This window comes from Poecilia mexicana, unplaced genomic scaffold (genome assembly GCF_051168715.1).
Source record: "Poecilia mexicana isolate PSO_F unplaced genomic scaffold, ASM5116871v1 scaffold_2, whole genome shotgun sequence".
Lineage (NCBI taxonomy): Eukaryota > Metazoa > Chordata > Actinopteri > Cyprinodontiformes > Poeciliidae > Poecilia > Poecilia mexicana.
The window spans coordinates 36,664,870-36,685,316 of record NW_028263371.1 but is presented as its reverse complement, the minus strand read 5'-3'; the positions used below and the strand labels follow the sequence as shown (position 1 = coordinate 36,685,316).

The window sequence follows — 20,447 nt, the reverse complement described above, 5'->3', positions numbered from 1 at the left end:
ATTTAATATTTTTAATAGTTGCCCTTTACACTTCAGGGTTCATCAGAACTTCTGAAGGTTATGATAAAGATTTAAATGTGTAACAAAATAGCAAAAATAGGTGTGTAGAGAAAGCACGCCAAGTTGAAGAACTTTGCATTTTTTTCAGTGCGTGACGGAGCACATGAAGGATGCTCAGCTAGCAGCTGCTAAGAGATTTCAACGCTTACGCTTTACCAAATTATTAATAACTTTGTGTATTCAGATGGTTTCACGTGGTAGACCAAACCACATATTCCCATGTCACAAGTCCCAGCCAAGCACAACCCACAGGCAGGAAAAACAAAGCAGAAATAAGCAGCATTACTGCAGTTTTTCCAAAGCAGGGTGAGGAGAGGGAACGGTCCAAACCATACTTAACAGACATGAACTCAGAAACCACAGTAAAAGATTAAGAAAAACACTGAATAAAAAGCTGCAAAACATTAAGAAAAGACAGACAACTCAAACTGGGTCTCAATTCTTTATTAGATTCAAGAAAAAAAAAAAGAAGAGTTAACATTTATACATAAACAACTAATCTCATTTGAGAGAGGAATTTGATTTGATATACATTAGTAAAAACCAGTGAGAAGAAAAGAAAGGAACACAAGCTGTGCTGGAGGTGACCGACGGTATGAAACTAAACAACAGAAGCCTTCATTACCTAAACCTGTAGCTATAGTGTTCCCAACATGGGGCAGACACATTATTAATACCAACATGGTGGTGAAGTTAATCAAAAAAAAAAAAAAAAAAAACAGGGCTAACTTTTGTCGTAGTGTCCTACACAGAGTAAACTCAAAGCTGTTGAAGAATTTTATCACAAATTCTGATCCCACTCGCAAAACAACACCTCATCATGAAAAGGACGAAGAACAGTTTGTGCAACAGCATGTTTTGGTCTCCCAGGTGTGCGCGTACAGACTGGGTCCGTTGTTACGACGACAGACACAGGAGGGCAGAACAGCCGGTGGAGGTGGCAGGAGAACAGATGGGGGGGTGGGGGAGGGGGGTAAATAAGGTGAGGAGCAAACATCAGGACCAGAACAGAGAGAGGTGTGTACGAACACTAACCATCAGACAGGGAGGGAGGGGTTGCCTGTTTTTCTTATATTTGGACTTGATATTTGTAGAGCAGTAGACCTTTTTTCCTGCACACACCTTAAACAGTTGGAGCCACATAATGGGGGGTAAAGGGGGGCATGGGGCGAGGAATTATTACCTCCTGCTACTGCCCTCTTTTACCGGTACCCAGGTCCCGGCTGAGTGTAGCCCTGACCATAATGGGGGCGGTTGCGGGCGTAGGGATTAGCGGCGCCGGGTGGAGGAGTGACGGCAGTGCCTGGCGGCGGGGTGAAGCCCGGGCGGGGTTGAAACCCTGAGCCAGGCTGGGAGCTCGGTGGCATGCTGTAGTTGGCAGGCTGGGAGCCCTGGGAGGTATAGTTTTGGGGAGGGAAGGCTCCGGGTGGATACTGCTGAGCTCCCTGAGGCTGATGAGGCGGCTGCTGCTGCTGCTGCTGCTGGCCGGTCTGGAAGCCAGGAGTTGGGGCCGAACCGGGGCCAGGAGCCTGGGAGGAGGGCGGAGGGTAGTTCTGAAACTGCTGCTGAGGCTGTGGAGGGCCAGGCTGAGGGGCTCCAGGCTGAGAACTGTATCCAGCTGAGAAGTAGGAGGACATCTTGTGAATTTTCTTTAATGATTAAATGTGAATTTATCGGTCAACATCAAAACAACCATGGAAATATGACAGGCTTAGCCTGGCAGGAGGATGGTAAGAGAAAGAAAAACAATTGACACACACATGGATGAACACATGATTAATCATTTGTGCAAATTAGCAATTATAAAAAAGGAAATCACATCCCCAAAAAAAAAACAAAAAAAAAAACATTTTTAAATGGAATTCTGGACAAGAAAAACCTTAGTTTTAGAAAAACAAAAACATGGAACTCCCCTCCATCTGTTTCAAATGTAACAATTGCCAGAGCATTCAGCCTGAGCCCTGTTTAATTATTTTATTACATAAAGTGTTAAAATTGTACATTTATTAATCAATATGCTATGCCACTAATGTTATATTAAGTGTGAATATTTGTTGTTTATTTTTATGATGAGGGCCCCAGGAAGAGTAGTCGTCACGGCAACGGCTAGTAGGGATCCAAATATACAAAAAAAAAACATTTGCTAATACAAATATATTAATTTAAAAACATGAATGCATTTTTGATTATTTAGAAGCTGATGTTTGAAAGATTTTTCTAAAACAAATTTTCCTGAATGATATTTTGCAATCCCTTCATACTAGCTGCTCTTGTTATTTGTTATATTTGATTGTAATTATAGTTGAACAGTCTTTTAAAGGTGGTTCCTGCTCTCCAGGAAAAAGCTCCTCACACAATAGATTATGTGAGGAAGAATTGTAGCATTTGAGCAGAAACTTGAAGCTTCTGCTGCCAGATTATTTCTAAATTAAATGAATACAGAAGCATTTTCCCCTATAATCCTGCCCAGTTTCCGTCTTACCGGGATACGGCATGGTGTACTGCTGCTGCGGTGGCGCACCTGGCTGCTGAGGAGGGTATCCACCTGGAGCCTGGTACTGCTGATACACCTGACCTGAGGAGGCAGTGAAAAGCAGTATCGTTAGAAACACTCCAAATATAAAACTACTACTTCTCCATAACAGCACTATTACCTAATCTATACACCAGATAGGCTAAACATGGCATAAATCTATAAATCATGCCCTACATTTTTGAAGCCAAACCAGAAGTCTAGCTTCATTTTCAGGTTTCTTCTTGCAAAGCCGTCTCAGTTCCTCCTCAGAGCTCGTTATTCGAGATGGAAACGCAGCACTTCAGTCAACAATTAAAATCTAATTAGCACGATTAGTGGGCCAACAACCCTCCATAAAACAACGAGTGCGGCGCATAAATTACATTTATGGACGACAGGGCGAGAAAGGTTTTATAGGCCCTGCTTGTTCCAGCTCATCCCCACAGATCAGTCAGCTTGTATAACGACTAATTTCTGATGGTGTCACAGCTTTCGGTGAAATTACAGTTAACCGAGCTTCTCCAATTAAGAAGCTCATTACCAAATACATCAGAGACAGATTTACAACTTCTTGACATTGTGGGGTTTTTTTGGCTCCCTTACATTTTTTTTTTTTTAAAAGATCAGACGGTGTTAGGTTTGTCTGTATAACGTCTGTAGACGTGTGCTCAAATCGTCATGGAAACAGTCTGATTCTCAGTAAGTGAGCAGAACGCAGGTGCGCAAGTAGTTAAAACTGCAGAAAGACAGCACCTTTCCTCTGCCTCACAGCAAATAAACAGCTTTGGTTTGCAAATATCATATGAGCAAAGCGACTTCTTCTTCAAACTGAGACTTCATTGTTTGGCATCATCACATCCTGAAGAGACCCGAATATTTCTCAAGAGGCATCTGACTTTCTAATACATTTATCTTTTTTTTTTCCTTTTTTTTTTTTTTTTTGCAAAAAGAACAGAAATATATAATTTATTGCTTAACCACAACACAGCTGCATGATTTTATGCTAAGATTAAAAAAAAAAAAAAAAAAAACGCACACAATACATTTTTCTTTTTCATCAGGTTTTCCATCAAAGGTTCAAGTGTGGAACACACAAGCAGAGACTTGGCAAGTCAGTGTTTTCCCTAAACAAGGTCACAATTTTACTTCCAGATCTCACACTGGGTATATACGAGTATGGTGACGGCACAAGCAGCTAGAGAGCACAGCACCGGTTGGAAAAAAAAAAAAAAAAGCTAGACGCTGATCGGAGATTTTATGGCTCGTTTCTTACCAATAGAGCAGAAAAGGAGATTCAGATTTTACTCCATTCCTCTTTAGGTTCTGTGAGTAAAATATATTTTCTACAATCAAATGTTGATAGCTTCAAAACCTGCCCAAAATTACAGAGCTACGCAGTACGCTCCTCTTGGTCATGACGCATAAGTAAACCCCAATAAAATCCATCAAAAACAATAATAGCATAGCTCATTTACTCTTGTACTGCAAAAACTATTTAACAACTGACACCACAGAAGCATCACAAATTATTCATCTTTGTCCAATAAAATCCATTCAGAAATAAAAGCTGGCAAAGAAATTCAGAGAAAAAATCTCAACTATAAAAACTGAGCCTGTCTGTCACGATCCTGCCTATTTGTGGATTTGTTTTGTGTGTGTGGGTCGTTACTCCACACACACAAAACACTTTATCCGTTTGCGATAAATTTGGTTATTTGTGGATTGTTTCATAAATCATATCGAAAGTATTTGGAAAAAAAATGCAGCTTGGGAAGAACTTGACTCGCTACTGGCTGTGCAAAGGAACCAATCCTGGAGCGCCATTCCTTTTCCTTGGCACTGATTGGCTGTACACAAAAAAGAGCGAAAATACGGAAGTTAGGTTCTGCGGTGGCGCCAAGACGGTTGCCACTGTAATAATGCATATTAAGACAAATATGGTGTTTCAACTAGTAAAATAGGCAATTATTTATCAGCGTACCCTCCACAATAACTTCCAATAAGACCAAGTAAGTACGGTGCATTCACTGAGTGGATATTTAGTTTCTGATTGGCCAATTACTGGACAAAAACAGTGCTCAATTAAAAGCAACAGATTTTTCTTGTTGATGCATCTCTAACATGTTAAAGATGATCCATAATTCAATAGGTCCAGTGTTTTTTCATGCATGTCATTTAAGCCAAGTCTTCACTTATAACTTCTCACAATGCTCTGCATTAGAAACACCTCAACGAAATACTTGGCTGAACGGATCCTGTCGCCACATGAACATCCACACAGTGGTCTTTACTGTAAGAGGAGCCATGTGTGTGAAATTGTTTCTTTTTTTCCTTGTGTTGCCATCATCTGTTGTCCATTATGAGCACTGTTATGTAAAATTGATGGGCAGATCTGAATGTTGATTTCACCGAAACTTAACATTTTCTCTTTAATCACAGGAACTCGTTAAAACTGATACTATGGGAGTCATCAAAACAAAATCCTGTTTTGCAACGAGTATTTTACACAAATAAGACAACTGTAGATTTGATCAATACATGTCTAGTTCTTTTACTTTTGGGAGGAAGTGGGGGTGGTTGTACAGATTGAAATTATTACCACAGTTCAATGAGAGTCAGAAAAAAAATAAAAAACGGCAAATTTTTTACCATTTGTTCACAAATTGTTTTAGCAGCATTCTTAAGTTAACAAGCAGTCTAAGGCTCCATTAAAAGATGACTTCTGGCTAACACAAGTGCTCTGTTGGCATTCAAACTCTCATATTTTACTATATAAAATATTGTGCGCAGACTGGCTGGTCTGATTTGCCTCAAGGCTGTCAGACTGCAACCACAGAAAGTAGTAAGAGGGTGAAGAGTGAAGAAACCACAATGTAAAAGAGCAGTCTGTACAGGGGCGGGTTTATGGTCTCTGTGTGCCAACCATCTGCAGCCTTGGAAGTGAGGAGAATAAAACCATGGGACAGATATGAAGACAAAATACTTGGTACCATATTGGACATAAGAGATGTATTTATAAAAGTAATAAGAAAAAAAAAATCACATCTGCCAATGAATCATAGGAAAACAATGGTTCTGTACTGACTTATAGGGGAAAATGCAGTACTTAAATCACCAGGACCTTTAATTTTACCCTACTTTTTTGTCTGTGGCACGCAGAATGGGACGTCGTCACAAATTACATCTACCGACGCCGACAGGGCCGTCGCGTTCGGAGAACAGCGATCCATACAACAGCATTGACGTTATTTTCAGTTTTTTTCCCCCCACAGCTAAGTAATTCCATAATTTACAGAAATGTTGAAATATATAGAATTTTAAATAAGCTGTGCTGAAAAAAAGGGAAAGAGTTCCACTTTTTTTTTTAAAAGTTGTGGTTTTAAAGGTGTAGTCCGGCGATGGCACCATACTGCCTTTGTAGCATCACTTCCAACCGCTTGGAAACGTGTAACCAAAACAAACTTTACATAACTTTCTCCATCTTGTTTACTTGCCTATAAAAATAAGAGAGAGCTTCTTGGTCACAAATAGTTTGTATTGCTCCACAGATTTCTAATAAATAAGACCTGTGCCACCCATACCAAGAGAACACTGACCACATAAAGCAGCAGCTGCAGCCAGTCTGCTTCTTTCAAACTCGGTGAACAAAACCTGCACCTTATGATTTGTCGCAATGTGCATCTTAGAACATAAACACCTGAAGACTTTCTAACGATTAAAGCTGAAATCCCTAAAAATGGCTTTGAAGAGAGCAGATATAAAAACAAAACATCATTTGATTGATATTCCCACAACGTTTGGCTGCTTCTAGTCACATAATTGAAAGTAATAAAGACTATTCCTGTTTTATTACTTAAAGTTAGCAAAATATGGACCGCAGAGATGATTGAAATAAATGTGAATAGAGTAACACTTCAGCAGAACCGCACACAAAGTTAAAAACTAACTTTGTTTTTTGTTTTGTTTTTTTCTCTAGCAAAGATGTACAATCCCTCATGAGCCTATCTGAATCAGGCTTTTGGCTTGGGCCAAACATGTAGGAGTCTCAGGTTACACACTGAGAAGAGTAATGGCAAGACCTCTGATTAGTGAGATAACCTCCTTGGATACTTTTGTTTTTATTTTGTTCAGGATTGCAGTGGTGATTTTTCATTCAAAAACACTCATGACATCATAAATGTGAGTTCCAAAGAAAAAGAAAACAAGTCTAGGAAGTACGAAGTTGTGAGTAAGGGAGAAACAAAAGCATGTCGATGTGAACCAGAATGAATATAGCGCACCTTAAATTTGCTATAAATTTCAGTTACTTTTTCCCTGATGAGGTTCATTCAGTTTCCCAAATCTAAACTATTATTGATCAGAGACAATCTGTTTCTGCAGCTAAAAGCAAATATACCTACACCCATAAAAATTTATCAACAGACTATAAACACTCATCCAACAAAATCCTATATTCCCCAGCAATTTTAATTGCATCACATTAACCAAGCATTTGGTTTCTAGTTTTTAGCTCTGGTGCAATCTCTCTCAAACTGTGGTCACCAGACCACTGGTGGTCAACAGGCGCCCCCTAGTGGTTCGTAAGGTACTGCATCTAAACAACCATTTATATGCAGCTCAGCTCACAGTGTGATATGTACAGTTAGCTTGTCAAAGGCTTGTGGTTAAAAACAATAATGAGTAAGTGGCCTAAAACCAGCTGCTGTAATTTTTATTTAATTTAGAAATGATTTATCAGTGAATAATTACAATAGATAAAAACAGCTCATAGAAATGGGTGAATAATTTTTGGTGCAGAAGAGCATTTTTGTTTCTGCCAAAGCAACTCAAATCTATTTTTTTCTTTTATTGTGCTTCTAAATTACAAATAGCCCTAAAATGATGTTAATGCACACAACACTTGTAGTGAATTGGAATTTGTAAATAACTCGACATGCTTATGCTTTTCACATGTCTAAAACAGCACCACTTCTCATTAGTTAAGAGACTAATACTGTCATTTCAGGCTGGATATATTTAGATGATACATTTACATGTTGCGTTATTGCAGGGGCACTTTTAAGTTAGGTGGCCTTGGAGAGTTTGTTTAATGGGTTAAGTGATCCTCAGCCTGAAAAGTTTGAGAAACACTGCTCTAGAGTAGCTTCTACAAACGCTAGCAAAAATTCCCATTAGGACTACAAAAAAAAGATTTCTCAAGCTACACAACCTGAAGGTAGTGTTTGTAAGGCTAAGTTGCTGCTAACTTTGAAATAATGCACCGTCGCAGCTGTAAAACAAAGCATCGCTCTTCTTTCTCTATCGGGATGTGTCTTACCATCCTCATGAAGTATGTCTTTTTTCCCTTCTATTAATCCAGGGGATCTTTGTGGGTCAGTTTCTTACCATCAACTCCAGCGGGGGGTCCCTGTTGTACGCCAACATAAGGAGACTGTGGCTGAGGGGGCACTCCTGGCTGAGGCGCTGCAGAAGAGGAGGAAGCAATGCTGTCAGGGGTCCCTGAGCGATCCTCTGTTGCAGCAGCAGGGGGAGCAACTGCATTTTTTTTTTTTTTTTTTTTTTTTTTTTTAAAAAGAGAGAAGCACGTTAGAGACAAAACTGAACGCTTTCCAGGGGAAGACGTCCCAGTTGGGCAGTGTGGTGTGCCGTACCTGGGGCCTGGTCCTCGCTCAGGCCAAAAGCAGAAATGACATTCTTGTTGACCTCGTCCTGGTTTTTCAAAGGGTCAAAGGCCGACATGCTGGCTGCGCTGACCGGAGGAGCCTGTTTCACTGTCGAGTCTGCCGTCAGTACTTTGCCTTCACGCCCATCCAACGATTCTAGAAGAAAACGAATTTAAGACGGAACATTTTTAAGTCCTTAAATGCAAGTAACAGACGGCATTTAGAAGCGTCAAGAGAGAATTACAAAAATAGTCAGAGAATAGACTCGCACAAAATATTTGCTCACTGCTCTGATGTGGTAAGAACCCATTTCTGCTCTTACACGGCTTCGGTCGAAATGAATTGTGCATAAGACGTTCAGAGAGCTGCTGCTCGCAAATATCCTGCTAAAACAATCAAATGTGTGTTTTAATAGAGACTTGAATAAACTGCCTCAGTCTGGTGTCAGAGTCTAAGACACATTTCCTTCAGTTCTCCTTATGAAATATAACGATCTGCTACTTTTGGGGAGTTCCTCCGAACTATTCTGGGAAGTCCTAACAGGAAGGGAGAAACAAAGATAGAAGTTTCTCTTGTGTTAGTTGAAGGCGCATCAAGTTAAGGCGAGTTGCTGCTCACCGTTTTCAGGCGCCGTGGAAGTCATTCCAGGCTCTGAGGGCGGCTCCAGGCTGTCAAGGAGGTTGTTGACTTTATTCCTGAGCTCAATCAGCTCCCTGCGCAGGTACTTCACTTGACTGGATTCCAAAGGCCGCGGCTGACCATTCACTGCAAATAAAAACAATTACAACATTAAAAAAATGATGAAAGAATCAGTCATAAACTGGCAGGATTATGTGCAGAATCCTGCACCTAACCCAATGTTTCTTTTCACAACAACTATCTTCAACCCTCGTCTCCCCACTCTGAATCGACAGAGAAAATTAGGAAAGAATAAATAGGAGTAGACATTTCTTTTTCCATGTCGGTTCCTCGTATCGGCTTCCCGGTGTTTGTGGAAACGGCTCAGGGCGCAACGCCCCGGTTCAAGATGTTGGCCGTTCTGAGATCACAGGCATGATCTACGCCTTCCAAACTTGGCACAAGTTCAAGGCAGTAATCTCCAGATGAGGTCATAGCATCTGATCCAAAGCTCGGGCTTGTACCGATTCGCCCTCGTTTCAAAGAAGAAAAACATCTTCCAGTTGTTGCACTAACGCGTGGTTCGTACGCTTTTCCCACAGCAAAATTCAAGCACTTTCCAAAAAGTTTGAAAAGTTTTACAGCACCACACTTTGGAGTTAAAAGCAATACAAATGAACTAAAGACGACATTTTTAATACACGATTACATGATATGATTTATAAATAATGTCTTGTGATGGTGTTGTACAAAGCAGGGACAAACTAAAATGTAACAGTTTATGTTTTGTAAGCTCTCTCACACACCCTGTCCATCTGACAGGTCTGAGAACAAAACACTAATGTAAAGAAAAAAACATCCTCCAATTTCAATCATTTTAACATATGAAATATAAGATCTCCTTTATCTCAATTACACAGATCATTAAGCTATTAGGTATAATAAATATTATATTGAACAAAAAGTGTTAAGGTAAATGAACCTCCTGCTCACATTATGCTTATAAATAATCACCTGTAAAGAGTCTTTTCTCATCAAACTGTGCAGGTGGAATATCGAGCACCTTCAAGGACTTTATATAGAAATCGAACACTTTTCAAAAAAGAAACTTACAATTACTAAAAACTACTGACAGTTAGAAGCCTTGACCGACATGACAGGGCGAAATAGAAACACTTCCAAGAGCTACGGCTAAAGTGAACAGGGCTAGTACGCAATTTAAATTAGGCTTTATAACCCGGTCTAACTGCCACGACTGGGTTTTGTGATAAATCTGACCATCACTTGTCGTTATTTGTTTGCTCATCCAATGCTAGGAGACACAGTGAAATTCCACAGACACCGAGTCACAGAGCAGAGCATGGAGAAAACAAAAGCTCCACTGCTCTCCAGTGACTGGCTGGCGGAACAGCGTAAAGAAAGAAAATTTGTTATCTTTTTGTAAAAATGTGAGAGAGAAAAAAAAGAAACAGCTTACCAAATAATGTCAATTTGAGTATTCTACTGCACTGGATTGCAAAGGAGAGGTCAGAGCTGTCAAAAATGGTGATGAGGTCATCATCTGGAAACAGAAAAGACAAAAGGAAAAAAAAAAAACGTGCTGAAGTTATACGATGCAACAGAGGTAGACGCGCCTTGCATTCGGTTCAGAAGAGGGGAAGACTCACCTTCATCTTTGTATTTAATGGTAACTTCATCGTTACTCTGCAGCTTGCCTCTGAAGACGCGCTGCATCATCAGCACCAGCTCGTCGTATGTGATGTCTTCATTGTGGATAGGGATGCGTCGAATGTCGTCACCCAGCTGGGCTTTGATGATCAGCTTGCCGCTCAGGTCCAGCTGGCCGTTCATGGTGTCGTCTGATCTCTGCTGCTCCCACTGCCTTACCGAGGAACAAGAGGGGCACGTTCAAAAACACTTCATCTCCCCTTATTTTACAGCTCACAATTCAAGTTCAAACTTTTAAAAACACCTGAAATAAGAATTCTAAAAACGGTCTTATGTAAATGTGTTAACTTTTTTTTAAATCAATTTCTATGTTAAGATTGACACTTACTATATATTAAACCACTGAGGTAAAGCAAGGTAGCAGCAACAAGGCAGTTCAAAGTTATTTACATGAATTAGAAGGAAATACAAACAAAACAAAACCAAACGAAAGACAAACAGATAAAAGTATGAAGCTACATATTGGTTCCCCATGTTTCATAAGAATAAGTAGTTTGTAATTTATAAACTACTATTGTAATTTATAAACTAATTAATTTATAAACTAGTAGGGGTTTTTCTTGATTCTTCTTCTGATGAAACTGAATGTTGGTTCCAGTTGTTCTGGGTTGAGTTCTAGATTTGTACAATATAAAGCTAAATGTTAGCACTGAGGCTAGTGAACACAATTATTAGACAACTCAAAACAAAAAACCGGGTAAGACAGTGGGTGTGTGTGTGTTGTAAATGGGTCATTATGTTTAGGTCATGAGCATGAATAGACTTGCTGTTTATTCTGCCACTACACAGTGACACAGAAAATATGCCTCTGTGCATCAACTGGTAGCAAAAGTAGAGTCCCAGTGAAGTATGTCATCTTATGTAAAGCCCCAACTACACTGCTTCACAATATCACTATTGGCAAATATTTTAAATTGACTGTGACATTTTGCAAAAATTATCCCTTCTGAATTGAGCTGATCATATGCCTGGAGAAAAAAAAAAAAAAAAAAGGAAAAAACACGAGCTGTCAGGCTCTACCCTGGCGACCGTCCCAGTTGATGAACATCACTTTCTCTCTGCGAGGCAATTTTACAAAAATCTGTGAGATGCCAGTCATGAGCCCAACAAAATCAAGCAGGAATTCCTCAAAAGTATGTCAGCAGATCAGGTCAGGTGGGTGGCTGCAGTGATAAGCGTGTAGGACTAAAATATGTTACAGCAAAAACGATGTATTTAACAGTTCTTTATTAAGCCATCTTAAGCTGATTATATTTTACTTTGAGGAGTTCCAGGTGGGCTCTGATTATCTGAAAAGCCTACCAAAATAATAACATCAGAGATTCAATGAACAGAAGAGTCTAAGGGTCAAACGTCAGCCTGTGAAGTGGCAAAGACAGCCTTCATGTTGACTTTGACCAGAACGCTCAGTCTTCTTGATAAGAATAGTCTTTCACCTTAATTTAACATTAACCACGACAATTTACTGCAATCATCAGGATTTCTTTTATGTTTTATCTAAACCTCTCTACATTCCCATTCCTTCTTCACCAGATTTTAGTTAATTTAATTACCAGCCTCTCCATTCCTGGTTGTGTTTTATATGATTAGATTTTGATTACCTGTATGTATATTAAAGAAATAACTTAGGTTTAGATTTCAACAGAAAAAAATTAATCTCAGAGTAGACTCAAAACAACAGAGTGGAAAAAACGGCTACATTTTCTTTTGTCAGTAATGAGCTCAAATCAATTTTAATTATAATCAGATTTTTGGGGGAAAACAAGCTGGTAACATACACAATTTATTTGACAAGGCAGAAAAGCAAAACAAAAGCAAAACTCATCTTATTTTTCCACATTAACATTACAGATGGGGTACGATCATTATTAACACTGTGGGAGGGGGGGGGGATTAAAGAGAGGTAATGATAAACTACAACTGATGATGTTTGCAAACATCACCCAAAAAGTGAAAGTATCATTTATGAATAGTGAATCATCGATTAGTGTTACTGTTGTAGCGAAGTAACCTTTTGTGATAAGGTTTAGGTTGCATTTTCAGAGCAGCATTTATATTTGTATGGCTTCATCCAGCCTCAAAACTCTGTATGCAAATTTTATTTAAATAAAAAAAGAGAGAGAAGGATTTATCAAACATTCTTCAGTGTGACTTCTGACACATTAAATACTACAAAATACTGTGATTAAGTCAATCTTTTGCCCATCCCCAGTTAACATCAGCCGCGATCTAACATGTCAGTTATTATCTTCCCATAGATTCAGTATCTGAGAGGTTTATGCCAAACAAAGCCCCGCTGTGGATTTATTTGCAGAAATCCTACTGCTTTGGCAGTCCTGGCCAGATGAGTAATTGGCTAGATGCTAAGGATTGTGTTGTTGCTAACCTTTAGCACACAAGCAGATCAAATGGCGACACCGAGAAACTCTGCGATTTCATGGAGCAAAAATCTCTGGAATTTAATGAATACAATAATGATGCATGCCAACTTTGCGTTTAGCGGCCGCAAAAAAAGAGCCGCCCAACTTTGTTTATCACATTAACAACAACGCAGTGTGACTGGTTAAGTTTGACAATCCAGGCCTTTTCAGTACTAGATACATGGGCTACACAAGCCGAACATAATAAACAATCACTTTAGAAAATATATGTACAACAGTATGCAAATGTAATAAACGATTTAGTTCAATTTCAGGTTACCCCAAAGGTCAGTAAGAATCGACTTAGACGTGTTTCTACAATTAACAAGCACATACAGCTAGATAAAAGTTTACTTTATAATCCAACAGCGTATTGAGGCAATACACTGTTGGATTATAAATAATAGCATGTATGGGAAACTGAAAACTGAAATTCTGCTGAATCAGTCTCTGGGTGAACCAACGCACCGTTAGCTATATAGTTAGCAAACGAAACATTAGCCGGATACCGCTAAGTAGTAGCAGCTAACAGACAGTGATGACATAGAATCTACTGAGTGATTACAGCTAAACATCCAAACCAATGAGGTATTTTACCTGAATCAGACGACTTCACCACGCTGTGTGTTCACAGGTTTCCCCGAACCGTGAAGTTCTAGTTTGTTAGCTGGCCTAGCTAAGTCCAGGAACCAGCATCAGGAAGTGTCATCCAGTCTGTCAACGTCAACCAGTACGTGGCATTCTCTCCGCGCAGCCGCAGAGCGTCTGGAACAAAGTGTGTTAGGACTACTCCCCTCTAAATTGAATAGATGAACAGGATTAAATTTCTTCTATAGTCAATATCTTGAATAGCTTGAAACCCAACCCATTGCACTGCACAAAGAGGTATCTAAAACTGATATTCGTATTTACTGATAAACAATAATTAGAATATCACTGTTTGGGATTCCGTCCTGTTTAAAAGAGATGGACCCACCGATGTTAATATCTACAAGCCCATATTTAAACAGGATATTTAAGTAAGTAAAAAGCCTGCGACCAACTAAAGTACTCCCGGGACAAAATGTAACATTTTTCAAGCATCTATAAAAATGTATAAAACACAGCATATTAACTGGTGCTGTTTCTGTAAATGACAGAATTATTGTTGATTTCAGAATTTGTCAAAAGCTTGTAACCATGGGCGTAGGTTTGGGTAGGGACGGTAGGGACATGTCCCGACCAATATTCACGGGATATGAAAAAGTCCCGACCAATTTTTGCCATATTGGCTCAAAGAACGTGGATCTACGATCTTTGATTAGCAGCAACAGGCGGTGCGCGGAACGGAAGCTTCTTAGTTTGACATTTATTATGAGCCTCCGAGACCGTGTCGGAACGGTGCTGTCGGGGGGGTGGGGGGAGGGGGAGTCAGTTGAATCGTCGGACGTTCTTTGATTAGCTGCAAAAGGCGGCGGCTAGCTGGGCACACGCGTCTCCTTCTGAGTCTCCGAGACCATGTCGCCACCAAAAAAGAAAAGGACAGACATTAGAAGTTATTTCGCTACGTCGGCTGTAAGTACAGTGAGTGGACCCATAAGTTAGATATCTATCACGCAACGCATTTGTTGTAAAGTCCGGTGTTTAGTAAGGTCAGCACTGAATGTGAGGTAGAATAGGTCTGTTAATTATGTAATATTTTTTCACATAGGATGCTCAGACAGCAGGACAAGGGGCAGAGCAGAACGATGGAGAGGTGGCTGGAGCTTCAGGGCTCCAGGTGAGGTGTTAGTTCTCAGATATGAAATATACTGTGAAATTATCTCAGTAAATATGGCATTTGAAGTGTTAGTCTTAAATTAAGTTAAGCTAGTGTGAATACAAACCAGGTTACGCTTTGTTTGCTCTATAGGAGGCTGTCAGTGTGAGTGCCAGTGACCAGGGAGTATCCAGAGGATATTTCTTTTGATCTTACTTGTAACGTTTGCTGAATTTTGTAAAGGAAAAAGTAAAGTGTTCTTGAACTGATCTGCTGAGTATGACTGTATCTGGTTGTATACACAAGATGTATGATATGGTTATGGTTGGGGGGAGGGGGTTATTAAGCCAATGTGGTTTCCCCCCCCTTCTCAAAAATGTTCGGTGCTCTTCGGCATTTCACTGTGCTGGAGGGGGAGGGGGGGGTGTCAAGGTCCCCACCAAAACTTAGACCAAACCTACGCCCTTGCTTGTAACACAGTTGAACAAAATTTTGTGATAAACACACATCGCACTGCTAGTTTGCAAGTCCTTTGAGTTGGATTTCAAATGAATTGTGAGCTCAGCCGATGCAGTAGACACCGATCACGCAAGCTTAAGGTGACAAAATATTCTCACCTTAACAGATTTAGATGCTTTTTATTTATAGCAAGCATATTTTGTATTTTAAGTTAAGCCAACTGTACTATATTGATGCACTGTGCTACATTTATTTTGTTTAGTTTTAATACCATAGTTTTGGAGACAAACTAAATGTAATCAAGAAAACATACAATACATATTTTTTGTTTCTACAAGTCAAAATGAAGTAGCGTCATTACGGTGCTTAGAATGACCAAGCAGACAGAGGTTGTGATGGTTTTATTTCTTCTTTAATGTTTTTTTTCTCACTAAAAATAGAGATATAATCATAATTTACATAACATAATCGAATGAGACCAAAATAAATCACCTAATATGAACAAACACTGGGAGTTTAGAAGCTAAATGTACACACTGACACAATTTGTGTGTTTGTTGTTGTGTAAGCATGAGCAAAATGAAATCACTGTAACCTGAGTTCTGTGTAGAGAAAAACAGAAGCCTGCTTATTATTGAAGAAGGTGCAAAGATTGCATTGGTTACTGCAAATACAAGATGCAAGCTAACCTGCTGCTTATTACTGTTCTAGGATCTATGCTGTGGGATTTTTGTCTGACCAAATAAATGCAACTGAATGAAACTTGCAACATAAACATACATTTTCCAGAAGCAATCCTTTTTTCATGCATTCATTTCTTCTTCTTTTCCTGAGTGGCATCAAACCATGAATCTAAAAGTTTCTTCATGTAGTATATCTGCCACGCATGCACTTGAACTGCAACCACCATGATGAGGTACATAACAGTCACAGCAGAGAAGCCAAAGATGAAGCGGTACGCTTTTCCGTGGCGATAGAGCTGCTGAGCTACGGGAAACATCTCCATGCCACCATAAATGAGAGGCGCCACAGAGAAAAGCCCTGCACTGATCATGGATATAACCAGGTAGCTGATGTTATTGTTTGGGAGTGACAGGCTGCTGCAGAGCAGGGGGATGAGGCTGAGCAGGTAGGGGTACTCCCACTGGTACGGTACGGACACTGTGTCGTGTGACACCAGGTCAAAGTGGCTCACAATCACTTGCGCAGCCACTAGCAACCAGATCAGAAGGTGGACCCAGTTCAGCTTCCGCACCTCTGACTTCAGGGAAGCGCTGCAATATAGAAAGTCAACATTCAGATTGATGTTTGGATATTAAAAAAAAAAAAAAAAGGTAAATATTATCAATAGGAACTGTATTTTTTGTAACTTGCCTCATCTGGTAACGTGGGGCCACCTTTTCTCTGGGTTTGAAGTCAGTTCCATTTGTACTGGCTGTTCTGGGGCCAACACGGGATGTCATGTTCGGGCGATCCTGTTCCACACAAAATACACAACTTTACACAAAATAAGCTGCAAATATTTCTATTTATTGTTTAGATAGAAAATATAAAAAGGTCAAACCCAGATAATTACCTCCTACAATAATAATAACTTTAGGTGTTAGATTTTTAAAAAGTCAGTGTGTTGTGCAGTGCCTTACAAAAGCATTGTTGTATAATTGTAAAGTGGAAGTCAAAAAAATAAAAATAAAAAATACAGTATATACAACATTTGTTGACCTGCTTAAAGGCAAACCTTTACAGGTTTTCTTCTAGGAAGGTCCTATATGTCACTGTTTGCATTGGGCCACAAACTCTGACTATAGCTTCTCTCCCACAGCATGATGCTGCCAATGCTGTCATCATCACATAATATTGAGAATGGTGTGTTCAGAGTGTGTTAGATTTTCTCCAAATGTAGTGACTTTCATGTTGAGCTTAAAGTTCTGTTTAAGTTTTAATCCAGTTTAGATCCAAGCAGATTCTTCTTGAATCTGGATGATTGATTGATTGATCAGAGCTCTGCAAGATCTTCAAAGGTTAGGATATATACATATACATATATATTTTTAAACCTGAACCTTTCAATAATCTATTGATGTGTGTTCGTGAATGAAAACAAGCCAGAGGCCGTCGCAGAACAGCTGTATTTAGATTAAGATTATAATAGAATATTAAATAACCTACCGACGTCAAGTCGAGGCGCTACCTTCTCAAGACCTCAGTGAATTTATGTTTAGTAACTAAATGTTATTTAGTAAAGGGAAATGAATACCAATGAATGCCAAACTGGGCTGCACAGTGGAGCAGTTGGTAGAGCTGTTGCCTTGCAACAAGAAAGTTCCCGGTCTGATTCCCGGCCCCAGTCTTTTCTTTCTGCATGGAGTTTGCATGTTCTGCCTGTGTATGCGTGGGTTCTCTCCGGGTACTCTGGTTTCCTCCCACAGTCCAAAAACATGACTGTCAGGTTAATTGGGCTCTCCAAATTGCCCCTAGGTGTGTGTACATGGTTGTTTGTCCTGTCTGTCACTGTGTTGCCCTGCGACATACTGGCGACCTGTCCAGGGTGAACCCCGCCTCTCGCCCGGAACGTTAGCTGGAGATAGGCACCAGCACCCCTCCCGACCCCACTAGGGAAAAGGGTGTAAAGAAAATGGATGGATGGATGGATGGATGGATGGATGGATGGATGGATGCCAAACTTTCACAAAAAATGAAAGCAATTTTATTTCCGAGCTGCAGTGATGTAAAAAACTTTTTGCTGGTTTATAACATTCCAATAAAATCCGCTGAGGTTTTTGCATCATGACAAAATGAGAAAAGGGTTACTAAGTGTAAATACTCTGCTGCATTTATACAACGGTGTAAACAGTTGTTTAGATACAAGCCGAAAACTTGACCGAGAATAACGACGATGGCGGAAAGCAGGGAGCGCGTTAGCTGCTGAGCCCGACTATTTCCTGTATTTGCTTAATTTGAGCAGGTGCGTATTAAATACCGGACTGGTTTCGAGTTAATGTCAAAATTGTCCTCAACGATGCTTAAATATCAAATCAAGTTATGATTCATTATGCCGCTGAGTATTTACTTACCTCTGGACAAGCTCGATGGTTGACTGCGTTGTACAGTAACACAAAAGATGTGATGAAATACAGGACATGGCAACGCGCATGCGCACAGTCGGATCGCAGCATCAGCATCCCCCTCTCTGACCTCATCCTGCTAAAGATTTGACAAATGTTCTGATGAGTGGCTCTAATAAAGCCAGGCGCAGTTACAAGGATTTCAGTAATTTCAAAGATACGTATGACATGAACTAGGTTGGAGATTGCATTTCACATTTGATCTCCAATTCATATAAAATCAATTATGTTCTATTCAGTTATTTTACCCCCAGAATCCCTAGTGGAAATTAGATAAGCAAATAAATAAATAAATAAATAAATAAATAAAAACAGTGTTATTTCAAACGTTTTGTCTTACATTTTGTTTTGATTGAATTCAACAGAGAGTTTGGAAAAATATTTATTGATAATTCAGCCATTGAACAAAGAAGGCAAACTTCTTCACCAGTCCAAAGTTTCTTATTATAAAGTTTTTGTTATCTTTCAATCCCCTTTTTAAGGCTATCTTCTCAGTTTTTCTTTTTTCTTATGGCATTCTCTATTCCCTGATTTTCTTCTATTTCCCTTTCAACTAAACATATTGACGTTCTTGGTGGAAAATAGTTTCTATTCTTTTTGGAGCAAAAAAAAAAACAACCTCTATAGTCTATTCCTAAACAACTGTGTCCTCTGTGTTGCTGCACACAGGGGACATAGTTGCCCAGGACATGTTGGAAAAAGGTATATAAACACAAATTTTGAGATTTCTTTCCAAACAATTCACCAGTGTCAATTGGGTATGTTATTCCTGCTAATACTTAAGCAGGTTAAGGACCTTGATTGTATTTCCTGTAATAAACTGTCACAAGAAGAGCTGCTTCTTTTATAAATGCTGCCCTGAGTAAATAGATATAAACAACAAGCTGCGAGTATGCATAACACTATCCATGCAGCTTACCATAAAAAGAAAGAATCATTCAGGTACAATTTTAATAAACATTTATTTTTTTAAAATAAATTGTCACGACAAAGTTTAAACACCAACACAATTCGATTACAGGGACGATATCAATATCATCACTCTTTTTTTTAAACTAGTCATACTTTATTTTTTTCATCATAATCCATTACGTGGGAAATGGATTGTGAATGATGCGCTTCTAATATGAAATTGTGTCCTACATCTTAGTTTTGAAACAGTGAATTTTAAATTAAACCTGTTAAATAAAAAGAATTACAAAGAAACATTAACTTCAGTCAAACAAAATTAAATAGCCCAAATAGTTATTTCCAAAAGAGATAGAGAGACAATTAAAAACGTCACTTTTTTAAAGAATTAATGTTCTTTAAAACACTGAATGAATGCCATTCCTCACTAAAAGTTGCTTGCAAACAAGATTAGTATACTTGTATGATTCTTGTAACAATATTTTATGTCATTGCTATCCATTGTGGTGAAATGGTCTATTGTAGTCTGTTGAGTGGCTTTGTAGTTCAGAGCAATAATGTGTCTAGACTTTATGGGTTTTTCACAGCAGCAGATTCACAAAATAATCAGCAAACGATTCAAAATAAAAATAACATTACATTGTTTTTCTAATCTCCTCCATAAAAGCTCAATATTCCTTGTAAAGCTGTCATGTTGGTTTTTTACCATCTAAGATTTGTGTTCTTCTACACAAGAGTAGAATAATCAACATACACCTCAGTTCCTTCATGCATATCGTTTTACAGTCACGTAGTTAGTTAGCCCTTGTGTTCTTCTCACTGAATTTTGCTATTCAATTTCCCCCCCCAGAACTGACACATTTTCAGCCTGCATAATAATACATGCTAACTTTAATAACAGACAGAAATGAAATAATTTTAAAAAACATCGATGTCAATTTTTGCATTAATACCCCAAGAGGCAGGAAGTACAAATGTAGAAATAAATAACAATTTACTGTCAAAATTGGTCCACATTGTTATGTTTGTTTGTTTTTTTCCACATTACCTGCTGGATGCCAATTTTGATGCTGTGCACTTTGACTCTGCTGTAACAGTGTAATGAACAGAGAGAAGTTAATCTTACTATCTTGTTAATACACTCCATAAACTCCTTTATGTTTATATATAAAAAAAAACAAGTCTTAGGTCTCCCACTTGAATTGATTTTCA

At 39.0% G+C, this 20,447-nt stretch overlaps 2 protein-coding genes across 4 annotated transcripts; both read right to left on the bottom strand.

Annotated features, from left to right (window-relative positions):
• Positions 1-489: 489 nt before the first annotated feature.
• tfg (trafficking from ER to golgi regulator) lies at positions 490-13,762 on the bottom strand. Of its 3 annotated transcripts, none has more exons than XM_088015435.1 (8): positions 13,602-13,762; positions 10,524-10,734; positions 10,334-10,417; positions 8,857-9,003; positions 8,228-8,394; positions 7,961-8,114; positions 2,543-2,635; positions 490-1,678 (listed from the first exon to the last, which is right to left on the bottom strand). In XM_088015435.1, exons 2-8 carry the CDS (start codon positions 10,705-10,707, stop codon positions 1,263-1,265), a joined length of 1,245 nt encoding a protein of 414 aa, XP_087871561.1. In that variant the 5' UTR covers positions 10,708-10,734; positions 13,602-13,762; the 3' UTR covers positions 490-1,262. The 3 variants fall into 3 exon arrangements, with proteins under 3 accessions (XP_087871561.1, XP_087871555.1, XP_087871562.1); XM_088015429.1 differs by having other exon boundaries at positions 10,524-10,738; positions 13,602-13,761; XM_088015436.1 differs by having other exon boundaries at positions 7,961-8,110; positions 8,227-8,394; positions 10,524-10,738; positions 13,602-13,760.
• Positions 13,763-15,591: 1,829 nt separating this feature from the next.
• On the bottom strand, positions 15,592-16,698 carry LOC106923881 (protein jagunal homolog 1-A-like). Its single transcript, XM_014997256.2, has 2 exons — positions 16,576-16,698; positions 15,592-16,475 (listed from the first exon to the last, which is right to left on the bottom strand). The coding sequence occupies exons 1-2, from the start codon at positions 16,662-16,664 to the stop codon at positions 16,013-16,015; spliced, it is 552 nt and encodes a 183-aa protein (XP_014852742.2). The 5' UTR covers positions 16,665-16,698; the 3' UTR covers positions 15,592-16,012.
• Positions 16,699-20,447: the final 3,749 nt, after the last annotated feature.